The following is a 14,571-nucleotide window of genomic DNA, read 5'->3' as shown; positions in this document are numbered from 1 at the left end:
ATGACGCAGCACAACTCCTGCTGGCCAGCAGGAACAGCGTCGTAGCAGCTACGAGGCGTCTCACAACGTAATGGATGGATGGATGGAAGGTAGGAGCGTCCCCTTTGAAACGGGGCGATGGCAGTTGCCACCATGCTCAGATTTTTATTTTGCCTCTTATTGTTATCTGTGTTGTGTGTTATTGAATTTCTTGATTTTCTTTAAATACGTCTTCCTACCCTTTTAACCTTATGTCACCTCTCTGCTTTTGAGCCACCAATCCTCCAATCGCCTTTTGCTAATTTCCACCGCACATTTATTTACATGACTATCATTATCTCTGAACCCTAGGGCCCCAGGAAGGGTGACTGTGGCCGCATTGACATCGGGATTGATACCATCACATTTTAGTATGAGGTGTTCCATTGTTTCTACATAACCCGCCGTGGTTGCTCAGTGGCTATGGTGTTGGGCTGCTGAGCACGAGGTCGCGGGATCGAATCCCGGCCACGGCGGCCGCATTTCGATGGGGGCGAAATGCGAAAACACCCGTGTACTTAGATTTAGGTGCACGTTAAAGAACCCCAGGTGGTCAAAATTTCCGGAGTCCCCCACTACGGCGTGCCTCATAATCAGAAAGTGGTTTTGGCACGTAAAACCCCATATATTATTATTGTTTCTACATATTTACCACACACAGTACATGTGTCTTCTTCTTCGTTAAATTTCTTTTTATAGCTCCGCGTTCTAAGACATCCTGATCTAGCTTCAAAGAGTAGGGCACTGCCTCTTGAGTTATCATAAAACGCTTCCTTCCTGATCTGCTGTTTCCAGTATCGATATAGTTCTACACTATGCTTCTTTTCCATTGAATTTATCCAATTTTTACCTTCCGCATTTTTAACCTGTCGTTTAATGCTCTGTCCTTTTTCGTCCTCGTGTCTGGCATACTTACTGGTTAGCTTCCTAGTTCTTTTCCGCCATTGTGAGTCAATGCTCTTTCTGTATAGGTATTTAAACACCTTAGCTGCCCACCTGTTATCATCCAATTTCCTCAGACGTTTTTCGTATAGGATTTTACTCTGAGCTTGCCGTGCTTCGAATGATGCCCAGCCCATATCTCCCTGTACTGCTTCGTTTGTGGTTTTCCCGTGGGCACCTAGTGCTAACCTTCCCACAGCTCTCTGATTTACTTCTAGTCTCGACTGAACCTCTGCCCTTAAACACAGGACCGCATTCCCGAAAGTAAGCCCCGGCACCATTACTCCCTTCCAAATGCCTCTCAGTACCTCATACCTGTTGTAACCCCACAATGCCTTATGTTTCATTATCCCGGCATATCTTCGCCCTTTTGCTATTAGAGACTGTTCGTGCTTTTCCATGTACATCTGCCCTTTGTTTATCCATACCCCGAGATACCTGTATTCGGCCACTCGGGGTATTTCGTGGCCTTCTATTGTAAGCTCCTGATCAGTTGTAACGTTGAAAAACATTCCACCGCACTTAGCTGCACTAAAACTGAAACCTAAACTGTCTCCTTCGTCCCCACAGTAATTAACCAGAGTTTGCAAATCTTCCTGGCTATCTGCTAACAGTACAATATCGTCCGCATACATTAAACCCGGTAGTCGTTGCTCAACAACCTTTTCGCCTAATCTGTACGACAGATTATACCCTAGATTGCTTCGTTGTAACCTTCTTTCCATGCTTATCATATAAAGCATGAACAGCAGCGGTGATAGAGGACAACCTTGCCTTAATCCTTTGTGAACCTCGACAGTTGTCGTACTCTTGATTCCTTCCCATGTTATTTCAACATTATTTTCTCGATATAGTTCCTGTAGAAAATCAATTACCTCATTACCGATACCTTCAGCTTTTAATATGTTCCACAGGAGTTCCCTGTTCACATTGTCGTATGCACCACTTATGTCCAGGAAGGCTAAATACAGAAGTCTATTTTCCGCCTTAGCTATTTATATGCACTGGGTAAGCACGAACAGGCTATCATCTGAGCGCCTACCACTTCTGAACCCGTTCTGAAGTTTTCCAAGTACTCTATTCCTTTCTACCCATGACTGCATCTTTAATTTCACCGCCTGAATCGCCAGCCTATATATAACTGATGTTATCGTAATTGGTCGGAAAGATTTTATGTTCTTATCACCTTTCCCTTTATAAATCAAATTCATTTTACTCTGTTTCCAGCTGTGCGGAATTTGCTTATTTGTTATGACTGCCTCCAATGCTTTTATCAGCGTTTCCTTGCTTCTTGAGCCAAGTTCATTAATTAACTTGATTGGAATTTCGTCTATCCCCGCGGATGTGCATTTTGGAACATTTGCTTCTGCCTTTTTCCAGTTAAGATTGGTCAATTCTAAGCTGTTTTCTATTATGCTATTCTGTGTTGCTCCCTCACTTGGGGCGACTACCCTATCGTCTTTCCTAAATGACGCTGCTATAACTGAACCAATGTAGTTCACAGCGTCATCTCCCTCTAAACAATTTCCTTCGGAATCGTGAATCTGTTCCTCTTTTCTGTGATTAGCTTTACCCAGCCAGCTTATATGGTTCCAGAATTTTCTTGACCCCCCTTTAGTTGCATCGCGAACTTCAGCCAGCCAGCGATCAGAGGACTGCTTTATTTTAGCCTGGACGAGGACCTGCACTTGTTGTTCCTTTTGTCGATAATATTCCCATTTTTGGCCTATTTCCTCTTCAGATAACTGCGCCCTCCTTGCTTCTCTGTGTTCCCGAGATGCCCACCGTCGTTGTTCGATGGCCTCTCTAATTTCCTTATTCCACCAACTTCGTGGCTTCCCCTTTCCTCTCCAGCGGTTTACTCCTTTTACCTCTTTTATTTTTGTACTAATGAGTAGTTCTAACTGATTATAATCCCACCTTTCCATGGGATGTTTCTTTATTGCTTCCTCTATGCCAGCCGCTATTTGCGCTATTTGCGCGTCATTTAATTTTGCGTACTCTTTTTGGCTTCCCTGCATTTCTCTTTTGAGTAGGGCTCCCAACTGTAGACTAATACGCTTATGATCACTTCCGAGGCTGTACTTCCCCTCTTCGTCTATTTCCATTATTGCTAGCTTGCTATACAATCCCTGCGACATTAAGCAGTAGTCAATGGTCGTTTGTCTGTTACGGGACTCCCACGTGATTTGTCCATCACACTTAGTTTATCTATTTACTATAACTAGGTTGTGTCGTTCACAGAAGTCTAGCATCAACTTCCCATTACAATCTGTGTATCCATCCAGATCCTCGATGTGGCCATTCATGTCACCCAGCAGACAAATATCGGCACCTTCTCCAAACTGCTTTATATCGTCATCGAGACACTTCACTAGATCTTTGTTCTCTTGCCTGTATTTGTCCCCTGTCCCTAAATAAACTACTCCTAGCCATGCCTTTTTACCGGCAATTGTACCTGATACCCAGACATGTTCTTTGCAAGTTAATATTATTCTTTGCCAATTTGTTCCTTGGTGTATGAGCATACCTACTCCTCCTCCCTTCCTTTCCGTTGTTGTTCTATTGCTCCCTTCCCAGACGTAGCCTTCAATAAGCGGTGGGTCTTCTAGATCCCTGAGGTGTGTTTCGCATAGCGCGTATACAACCACTTCTCCGTCCTTTAACTGCTGTTCTATTTCTAACCACCTCGCTCTCTTTCTACCGCCTTGCATGTTTATGTACCTGATCCTGGTGTTAAATTTATTTGTAGTTTTCTTCCTGGACCTCCTAGTGGCCATTTTATTGGCGTCAGCCTCTATTGTTGCACTTTCTACACTGTTTCTACCTACCCCTACGCCCTGAGGCGCAGTGGACCCCCTAAAAAAGCTACTGCCCGACCTGCCAGGCGCCAGCCGATCTCGGCTCCTAGCCTTCCATTAAAGTGGATGCCATCTCGTGTAAAGCCTCCGCCAAAGCCTGCTCTATGCACTTCACTGTTTATGTCAACCACTTCGAATCCTTTCTCCTGGCTTAGCTTTCTTATTTCACAATTTACAGCCACAACGTCCTTGGCAATTGATCCGTTCCTTCCTTGCACCTCCGGCACTGTGCATACCATGATCTGGACTTGCTGTGCTATCGCCCTTAAATCGTCAACTCCCTCCGCTAATCTTTCCACTACTTTTGCAGCTTCACCATTCAACACATCATTTAGCCCCGCCGCTAACACTACCAAATTGCGTTCTGCAACATTCTCAGAAAGCTCGCTTTTTGTTTCTTTCAGTACTGCGTCCATTGTCCTGCCTGGGAACGTCCCGACTGCTACCCGCTTATCACCCTTTGCACGCTCCATTATAGCTCTTTTGCACCTCCTCATATTTGAATCACCACAAATAAGTACTAGGGCATTCTTTCCCTCCCTCCTAACTTCCAGGTTGTGCTTATCATTGGCTATGAGCTCATTCCTTGGTGTTAGCTTGTTCCCCTCCTCTCCTCGCGCTCGCTGGCGCCCCTGTGGCTGCAGCGTCGCCTCCCGCGGGGCGTGTTGCGCTGCTTCGCTATAACTACGCCGATTCACCGGCGGCGAGCTGACTACCGCTTGCTCTGCCACCCTGCCCCCGACTTCGCATATAGGGTCTACCCTACTTTCTGTGTTTTTGCCCCCGGCTTGGTGTCCCGACCCATCATTCTTCGCTGCGCGCGTCTCAAGCGCATCGAGACGCCTACGCAGTTCTGCTCTCCTTTCCTTCTCTTCTCCAAGCTCGGCCACGGTTCATACTAATTGCGCGGCCTGCACCCCAACTCGGCGACTTTCGCCTGCAAAGCTAACCGCCTCTCCCGCTCCTCCCTCAGGTCTGCTTTCAGCTCCTCGAACTTGGCTGTCGAATTTCCTTCCAGTTTTTCGACTGCTTCCCTGACCCCTTCGCACAGCCTGCACGTAAAGCTAGACTCCTCCGCGTCTGCTAAGCTCTGGAAACTAGTCTCGTCGAGGGAGAACCAGCGCAGGCACTCGTCGCACTGCACTTGCTCCGCGTCCCCCGCGGCCTTTCCTTTCTTTGGTTTCATTGCTAGGCCTACGTCCTTAGGCTCAACGAGCACGTCCGCCAAATCACTTCGAAGAGCTAGCTGAGATAGTTAAATAGGCCTATCAAATAGGTCTCGCCTAGCGCCTAGGCCTAACGAGGGAAACCGCCAGACCTAGACAAAGCCGGTACGTTTACCACACTTACCACGAATTCAAAATTTGCGCTCCTGCTCCATGCAAAATAATACACTTCAAAAACATCAGCTAATAAAAAGAAAAAAGACTACTTAGCTACGAACGAAGTCGCTGAAGCCTCGACACAGGAGCGTCCGCACGCCCAATTACTATTTAAATGCAAAAAAACCAGCAAATAAAAACAGAAGCAAGCTCAAAGCATGCGCAAAAACTTATGATTTCGTCGTCGCCACGGAGCCCCGAAAAGCACGTCCATCCGCCACAAAATCCAAATCCAATCTGAAGCGTGATGAGCGCCGCAAGTGGGCTTGCAGGCGTGCGACCTTTATGATGCGGAGACGAGACCGACGGCAAACCGTCGGCGTTAGTGAAATATTAGATAACACTGGCTTGACGTTTACTGGCTGGAGCACCTTTCTTTTATATTTTTCTTTTAGCTCCTAAATAATTTATGTCCGTCCACAAGACCAGCACGAGCACATACGTGCACTGCTAAGCAGGAAAGACTGCACTCGTGCCAGCAGTTGAAGGCAGAGCGCTGTCCTGGCTTTACCACCGAGCCGATTCTATGGTGCCTTGTTGTGGTCTTGGTGATAAAATTTGCTTCGTAACTCTTGCAGCTAAACGCACTCCGCATCTCTCGAGACTCATTCGCCCCCCCCCCCCCCCACCTCCTCCGACGACGGCGAAGCACGGCGGCACCGACAGCGTCAATGCGCCTCTCTAGCGTGCGTAAAATTGATATCGCAATAAGAGGAACTGGGCACGAATTCAGAAAGCTTCTACTAAGTAAGAAATTTTCCTATTCGGCCGGAGATTACAGCGCGACGCGGGCGTTGAGAACAGCGCGCTGTTCTTCACGCGTCATGTGTCAGATTCACGCGTCATGTGGGCGCGCCCACATGACGCGTGAATTTTCGCGTTCGAAATTGCCGCCACACTAATCTGAAAGGGCTTTAGCAGGCTCCAGGCTATTGTAAAGTCCGACCTCTGACAGCCTTGTTGGCATAATTGAGTGGATCGCGCCAAACAAACACGTTGTCGTTATCGATAGAATATTATGCTTTTGACGGCGCGCGACTAAAGCTTTGGGGCAGCCTCCCTGTCAGTACTTTCCGAGTACCCAGGTAAGTGAGTCGCTAAGGGCTATTTCTTTACATTGGTAATCTTCTTTGTTGAAAACCATCGAATCGTAACCAGTGTATCCTTCATACGTGCACTTGAACTCACGACTTGGATGATCCACTGGTGTTTTCATTAGAGTACACCCTGACACTTTGATAAAGAATGAAATGCGTGACGCTGATTCATCCACTGTTATTAGTCTCGATGTCCTCCTCCTCGCCCGCCGGCGTGCGAGGAGAGGACAACACCCTACACATTTGTCGTACTAAGGCGCCATCGTTTCATTACGCACAGAACCACAATCGGCTACCTACATTGGTGTGGGCTTCAATGAATTCAAAAAACATTAACAGATGGCGCAAAGGTCGTTTCTGGCAAATTGCTTCCGCGAAAAGCACTCACTTCCGCTGCTGCTGACCGGCTTTGACGGCGCGCGTCGCTTGTTTCTTCTCGACGGCTACACAGGGAATTCTCATCCATCCATTGCGAAGCGGGAGGCAAACAGCTGTGACTATCCTTCTATAGTGCTTGCAGCAGCGCGCACTCGGCGAGCCTGACGCCAACATGGCCCTGCGGGGTGCTGCTGCCCGTCGAAAAATCACGGGCGCTTCGACGTTGCGCGAGGTGGCCCGCCGTCGTCGCGGCAGCGGTCTCACCGCGGCGCACTGACCCCGCCGTCAGCACCATCATCAGCTGAGTGCGCCCTGCCCACCGCGGGCGTCAACCGGACTCGGCGATGCCATCCTGCATCAGCGCTGCGCCCGTAGGCGAAACCAACGACGGGATTGCAGTGTTGACGACCGGTGTCTCGCCGCCCGTCGCGTTCGCCCTCGGCTGCCGTCAGCTGCGGCTATGAAAGGCAACGCAGGACGCTGCTGTCGCTGTATATAGGCTCGTGAGAGAAACAAGGGGAAAAAATTGCCACGGGGCGCGTTTGTTCGTCCCCTCACTGCCAAGACGATGGTGTCCATAATCAAGAATCAGATTCTCAAGCACCTTTCCAAGTGAGTACGCAAAAACGTCGCAAGCTCTCTTGCGATGCTGATCGCTCGGAGCTGCTCAGTCGAGCCTGAGATGCTGCTGCTTCTGTGCGCGCATTCGGCGAGCACGTCCGTGCGAAAGTGAGCGACACTGACGTGTTTAGTCTCGCTTCGTGACGCCGCGGCGCGCGTCAGAAAACCGGATCCGAATCACATTTGCGAAGGACCGTCCAGCGCACCGGATTGTTTCATAACGTGTGCTTTCCCTTATTGTATCTTTTTGCCCCTTATTGTATCTTTTTGCAAAACGTAGGTGCAATGCGAGCTGGTATCACGCTGCTAAGAAGTTACAGGTGTTGCCGACATAAGAAAAAAGAAAATGCTAGGAACTGTTGATTCGTCGACACTCAAAGCGTGTTGCACTGTACCTGCGTATATATGCTATTATTTGCCCCCGCCTTTCGTCATAACGAACCCTATGGGACCTGGCGTTTTGGTGTCGCGCCTACGCAGCTGGTGGCAACAGCAGAGCGCAAATCTGCGTGTCGGTGCTCATGCGCTTGCTATTGTTCGCTTGCCACCACGCAGACACCCTCAATGGGACCAGCTGCTTAACAAGTAACGCAGCGGGTTTGTCTGTGGAGCAACGCATTGTCCCTTTGCACTTGAATCGTGTATAATCGATGACGACGGCCACGTTTTCAGTTACAACTCAACTTCGCGCTGCTTCGCACACGTGGGCTGTCCGGCGTCGTGCTTGGACGAGGCCACGCAGTTATTGCACCTTTTCCGTCGACTACGGTGACACGCTTCATGGGTTTTGAAGGAAACTGGGTCACCGCTTTCAAGACAGTTCTGGAAATAGAAGGGAAACCGATAACCGGGGCTGAGTGGCACGTTTATTTCAGACAGCCTGGTTACATGACTGTTAGTTAGCTGCAGCTGCTGCTGCTTAATTGCTACCGAACATAGGTTGACATCTGGGAGAGCATATATAGTTTAGCTTGCTTCTGGTGCAAGGGAACATCTGCATCAATTAACAAGTTAAAATGATGCAGCACGCTTTGCTCACACCCCTCTTTGGCAGTTGTTTGGGTTGTTGTTTTCCTCATTTATGTAGTGAAGGATCTGCTCGTGCGCTTGCTCAGCTTTTGTTTACAGTTCAGTTTTCACAAATGTATTAATTCAACTTATGCAAGGGCATGTTCAGGAAAAGAATGCAGGAATGAGTCCTTTAGATATGTAATTTTCTTAAAACGAATGCACTTTATGTCAAGCCTTCTGTGCCTTCTCATCATGTTGATCCTTGAGCAGTGTGATTCTTAATAAACATTAAATGTTTGTTTACACTAGATCTCTCAAATGTAAACTTCCAGCATAGTGTGCTGGGCAGGGTGCATGAGCCACTTTATTGTTAAATTTTGCTCCTGCCTTGATATTTGCTACAAAGCTTGAAATTCTGTATTTTTACAAAACCCAACAGAAGGGAGTAGGAAACAGTTTGATTTTGTACCACAGGACAATCGGCACAGGAATGATGTTATGCACCGATCCCTGGCATAACAGTATGTTGCCTCTAGATTTGGACTGCTTCGATTCCTTGCGCTATATTGCATGAGGCAAATAGGAGCTAGATTTCAAAGGTTGGGCTAATCTCAGACTGATGGGAACTGGTTGTCATTTTCTAGTAGGAGATATGCAGTAAGCTCGTATTTTTCCTCAGTGTCCCCTAAAAAGCATTTATTACATTACTTTCACAATAACTGTGGCAAGGTGTGACCCTTCTGGCCATTTATTTCAGAACTAGCGTTATTTGAGAGTGACTGTATCACTGCTTTTTAATGTTAAAAGGGATAGACTTCAAAGAAGATGTATCCCCTGTATGCTATATACATCTGCACATTCCCTATAACCTGAGCTTTCAGGACTTGTAAACAGATGCATACAGCAGGTGCTTACACATTCCCAATGCTCTCATGCAATTCCTCAAGCATTGTCCAAACAGTCCATTGCAGGTTATGGTGGCATCCGGCAAAGTTTCATTCAAAAGGCAAGCAGCCACTTGAGAATTGACACTCACCTGCTCAAGCTTTGAAGAGAGAGAGAGAGAAATTCTTTATCTTGCTCCTTAACAAACCATTCCTTAATCCCCCATGTTTATCCCTGTTATCAACTAAACACACTCTTCACAGCAGATCGAATATGTTAAGACTGCCAGACAGTGCTGTAATTTTTTCTAGTACTGCTTATCTTCTATAAAACAAGAAATTATGTGTAAAACGCGCCCACTTTGGTCTAAGATAAGCGAAAATATCTCAACTTCAACATGCAGTAGCGAGCCTGACTGCCTGAAGTACTTCTACACAGGTGATTCTACAAGTGTGGTAATAACTGCAGGTTTAGTTCTTGAGAGCAAGAAAGCAGTTGGAACAATAATATAATACTATTTTTTTACTCTCTACCGAAGAGGATAAAATGCAATGTATTACAATTGCACCATTATGCAAAACTATGTAGCAATAACATGAGCGGCTTACTGGTCTGAGCTTTTTCTTGTGCGGCCATATCTTAATTTAAATGCCATCTAAAATACGAAGGGTGCTACTGAAACCGGCACGGGATGTCACACAAACATAGTGAAATGAACCAAATGCTACCAGCTTCACAACTGTGGTTTTTATAGTATGAGTAGGATTAAATGGCCTACATACTCAACTTTATACAAGACACCTTAGAAGGATGGGTGTTAAAGGGAGGTAGGGAATGTTGACACTTTAGTGTCCTGTGGAGGACATAGTATTGAGTAGGATTTCCATAGCAAGGAGGCTTGCTTGAAATATCCACTGTATGCGCGGATGTTCAGGAGTAGGGAAAATTTAATCATCGAGAAACATAAGTCTGGATCTAGCTTCAGTTGATTACTTCCAAGGACATCATTGAGCAAAGCACTGAATTTAGCCAGCCAAGGCTATGGTGTTAGGCTGCTGAGCACGAGGTCGCGGGATCGAATCCCGGCCACGGCGGCCGCATTTCAATGGGGGTGAAATGCGAAAACACCCGTGTACTTAGATTTAGGTGCACGTTAAAGAACCCCAGGTGGTCGAAATTTCCAGAGTCCTCCACTACGGCGTGCCTCATAATCAGAAAGTGGTTTTGGCACGTAAAACCCCATAATTTAATTTTTTTTATTTAAAATTTTTTTTATCATCGCAATTCACGTACACATTTTATAGATGATTGAAAGCGGTCACACTTGATGGCTCCCATTCTGTAATCATTCATTAGTTGTAAAGGATGTGTTTAGGTACTTGAGAAGGAGGGGGGTGGGGGGTTAGTCATGAATGCACTGACTTGTTTTTTGTTGGTGAACACACATTGGCTGGAGCAGTGGAACAAAGGTGGGGCAAAAGAAGCTCTTTTACAGGCACGCTGACGGCATGCCTGTAAAATCGGCCCACCTGTGCCTAATGGTCACAGGTGGGCCGATGCAATGGCATGAATAAGAGAGTCTGTAGTACAGAAGTCCTACTTGCCTGTTCCAGAGGCATGTGTCTAAACGCTTCGGGCACTCTGTGAGTAATTTCACTCACCAAGATACTGCATCAAAAGCAACAGCGCTGAGGGAAATAATAGTATTTGAAATGTGTCACATACATCTTAAAGCACCTATAATTTAACTTATGCAGCAAGCTTGAGTAGTTCTAGACTTGAAAGGCAGACGGGTGGGTGCTTGCTCTTGGTGTCAGTATGTCATCATGTGGCGGGTTCACTTCTCCTATGGTTTCTCCGAGGTGTTTTTACATCAGGTATCTTTTTCAAGAAGTTGGAGAGGTGCTTTCAAATTGTGTCGCACGTGAAATAGCTGATATTCTCAAATCTGATGCTCCTGTAGAGAGTTCTCAAATGGTGTCCACATTCCGTAAGCTTGACAAAACTCACTGCAGAATTGCATGTTCCTAATCCTTTCTGCGACTGTATGTTTTTAATGATTCTCACGATGCAAGTAATGTGGCAAGACTAAATTTTTAAGGGGCAGAATTAATCACTTGAAGGGGATAAATAGCAGTGCAGAGCTTTGATTTGGCATTTCTTTCTTGATGTATATCCGCTGCTTTTGATTGCAGAAAATGTTTGCAGTGTTGTCACCTAATATTAGGGTTTTCAAGAAACTATGGGCCAGCCGAGTTATGTGTAATTGCGCCAATGCACTAGCAATGTCTTGTTTGAAGAAATTTGAGTGGGAAAAATGATGTTATATGTTTGCACAAGCCAACAGCGATGCTACCATATTTTCTTGATGTCAATCTTTACAGCTTGGCTAAAAGCAGTAATCATTTGATCAAAGTTTGCTGAGTGTTTGAGTACTTGAGTTTGCTCTGGCTGGCTTTCTAAAATGTGCCTGCATTATGCAATAGGTCATACTGAAACTGGTGTTCTGTAATAAATTACATGCACAACTTACATGAAGATAGGGGCTGGCAGCATACTGAAAAGCATTTTGTAGATGGAAATGTTGTTACATTTATGTTATAGGGCTGGCCTTGTGCAAGGTGCTTGGTATTCATGGGAGCACAGAATGATCCTTTGCTTGAACTTGAATTTTATTGAACTAATACAAGTGATGCTATGCTAAGAATATCACGCGAATTCAGACAGCGTTCCCATGCTTTATAATTTCTTTATAGGAAACTTGACTATTGCAACGGTGACTAGGCAGAAAGAAAAAACACGAAAAGTACACAATTGACACATGAACAGGTGGAAGTTTAAATGCGCTTGAAGTAGAGAAGAAGCAAGCAAACTGAAAAAATTGACCGGACGACCTGGAAAATTTTAAGAGGATATTCAATACAGAAATTGAATTTCTGTAGCGGCACGGGAAAAAAAATAGCATAAAAGTCAATAAAAAGTCGTCCATGAAGCTCAGCATACGAGGAGGGACTCAAAACTAACAGAATTGCTTTTTTTTTTTTAATTTGCATATTCCTTCAAACATTCCCATTCACTTTCATACTACTCTCCCTAAAATGCAATGGGCTTGCCCTCCACTTTATCCAATGTTCAAAACTGTTCAGTAACTACTGCAAACTGATGCCTCTCGGTGTTTCTGTCGTATTCTTTGTTGCCTCTTGTACGTCTTGGAAATGATGTTTATGAAGGTCACATTCAACTTCTGAATATCGCAAGGAACAAGGTATAGTGATACTACAGTGAGAGTTAGGTGCCATTTGCATCTTTTTTTTGTCAGGAGTGCTCTGTCGTAGGCAGGAGCATTGTCATGGTGAACAAGTCACTCGCCTGAGCTCCACAGAACGGGGTGTCTTGCTTCAACTGTGCCACACAGCAGTTGGGGCCCTTCAGCGTAAAAATGCAGCTTGACTGTCTAATCTCACAATACAAATATAATATCAACAAACTGATTGACATAAAAAAAATTTCTTGTAAAGGAACAGAACTTGATGCACATACCTGGTTCTTTTGTGTCCGTCATTGTGAAACTGACTCATACAGCGACAGGGGCTGAAAAATTACAACAATGCAGCGAGCAGACGAAACTTTGCACAAGGAAGTTGCTTGGCTAGCTGGCGGAGACAATAGTGTAGTACAGTTGAAACTTGATTCAACAAAGTGATGACCACGCTCGAATTATTTTCTTAAATCGGGAAGTTCGGAAAATCGAGTAAGAGATTTTTCGGTCCTTCAAAATCTGTAATTGTAACGTAGCAACACCTGAAAGGTACCGCAGCATTATATTTGTCGCTAACCCATGCCTGCACATGTAAAAAGTCTGCGAGGGCGGCCCAACTACCGCCGCCCCTAGCGCCATCTAGTACCTAGTACATAAGAATGCTAGCGACTGCCGAGTCCGTGGCTCCATGCATGGGTGTGGCATGCAGCCTCGTCAAAATAAAGCTAGGGCCGTTCCTAGAGTACCATGATATTTTAACGCAATAGCGTTAGAGCGCACGCCTGAAGAAAAACCCGGCTGCATCAAAATGAGCAAGAAATCAGTTTCTTTACTCATTGATTCCCAGAAAAACTTTGTTAAATCAGGTTAAATGCAAGCTAGATTCGTTAATTCCGGTTGCTGGCAACATTGAACTTTATGGGTACTTGCTGGGGAATAGAAATTCTTTTGTTAGATCAGGAATTCCATAAAACTGGGTTTGGTTAGATTGAATGTTAACTTTATGTGTGTCCTGTGGCACTTGTTTGTATTAACTACCCTTCCAACTCAATAACAACAATATTGTTACTTTGTAAGTAGTTAAAAAAAAACTAACAATTCTTGTACCTTTGGCGCCATGTCATACACGGTTAACACTGCTGTGCATATAGTCAAACTTTTATGGAAAAAGCAAGATGCACACAGGTACCGAAAGTGCAGCTGAGTTGTCAAATCTACACGAATACAATAGGAACTACAACTGGGAAAACAATGGCAGGGCTTGTTGCTGGAGAGAAACGCAGTAGCTACAGAAATAATAAGACCGTTTATATAAGTACGAAAAGTGCAAGTTAACAAGTGTTGCAAAAGTGTAGAAGACAGGTGTTCTTGAATGCCAGCCGGTAGCTTATTCTGCTGTTTTTCTGATGAAGTCTTTCTCAGATTTTTAAGATTTTTTTTTTAAGGTAAACATTTCTGAATTAGGTTCTTATTTTATTGTCGGATTAAATGTGTATGTCTTTAAAGACTCATAGTGATGTCAGTGTTGTGGAGAAAGTAGATTTTAATTTTTTTTTGTTTATGTAATGAACAACAATTATGAAAGTTCCGTACAGATCTAAGTGTATTTCGTTGAATATTCATAACCCGGGCAATATTTTATTGGGTTCAATTGTCCCATTTTGCGGATAAATATTGAATAATTGGACAAAGAAAATTTTGCCTGCCAACTATGTTGCACCTTGCAATGACTATGGTATAACTTGTTTATAGTTCTGCACTAGGCTACGGGTAGTTGTAGTATAAATATGTCTACAGTTTTCTGTTGTAGACACAGTGGTGCCTGTTATTATATAGTGGCTCATACGATTTTGGTGTTCACACGGAAATATATTCTTTTAATAGAATGCAATAGAATGAAGCTTATGAATCATACAAGGCAGAGTGCAGAAGGGGGCTTGCAAACATAATTACTCAAATGCCATTATTTTGAGGTGTCTAAATGTTAGCATTGTCTGCATAGCAGTTGAGAGGTCGATATGTCCTGAATGAATATTTTACGAATATTAGCTTTGGCACTCTCGATGTTGGTACGGTTATGGCAAGACAATCAACCACACAATGCAGATCGATAATCG

General features: G+C 44.9%; 1 protein-coding gene across 2 annotated transcripts in view; it reads left to right on the top strand.

Annotated features, from left to right (window-relative positions):
* Positions 1-6,689: 6,689 nt before the first annotated feature.
* Positions 6,690-14,571, top strand: part of LOC139057586 (bridge-like lipid transfer protein family member 3A) — a 101,587-nt gene continuing 93,705 nt past the window's right edge. Inside the window, exon 1 of one of the 2 annotated variants that reach the window (XM_070536077.1) lies at positions 6,690-7,290. In XM_070536077.1, the coding sequence (XP_070392178.1) occupies positions 7,247-7,290 (44 nt within the window). In that variant the 5' untranslated portion in view covers positions 6,690-7,246. The remainder of the gene's footprint in view (positions 7,291-14,571) is intronic. The other variant, XM_070536078.1, reaches the window with a different exon arrangement.

The sequence above is a fragment of the Dermacentor albipictus genome, chromosome 3, assembly GCF_038994185.2.
Source record: "Dermacentor albipictus isolate Rhodes 1998 colony chromosome 3, USDA_Dalb.pri_finalv2, whole genome shotgun sequence".
Classification (NCBI taxonomy): Eukaryota; Metazoa; Arthropoda; class Arachnida; order Ixodida; family Ixodidae; genus Dermacentor; species Dermacentor albipictus.
The sequence above is the reverse complement of the archived record's forward strand: the minus strand, read 5'-3'. Positions and strand labels throughout refer to the sequence as shown.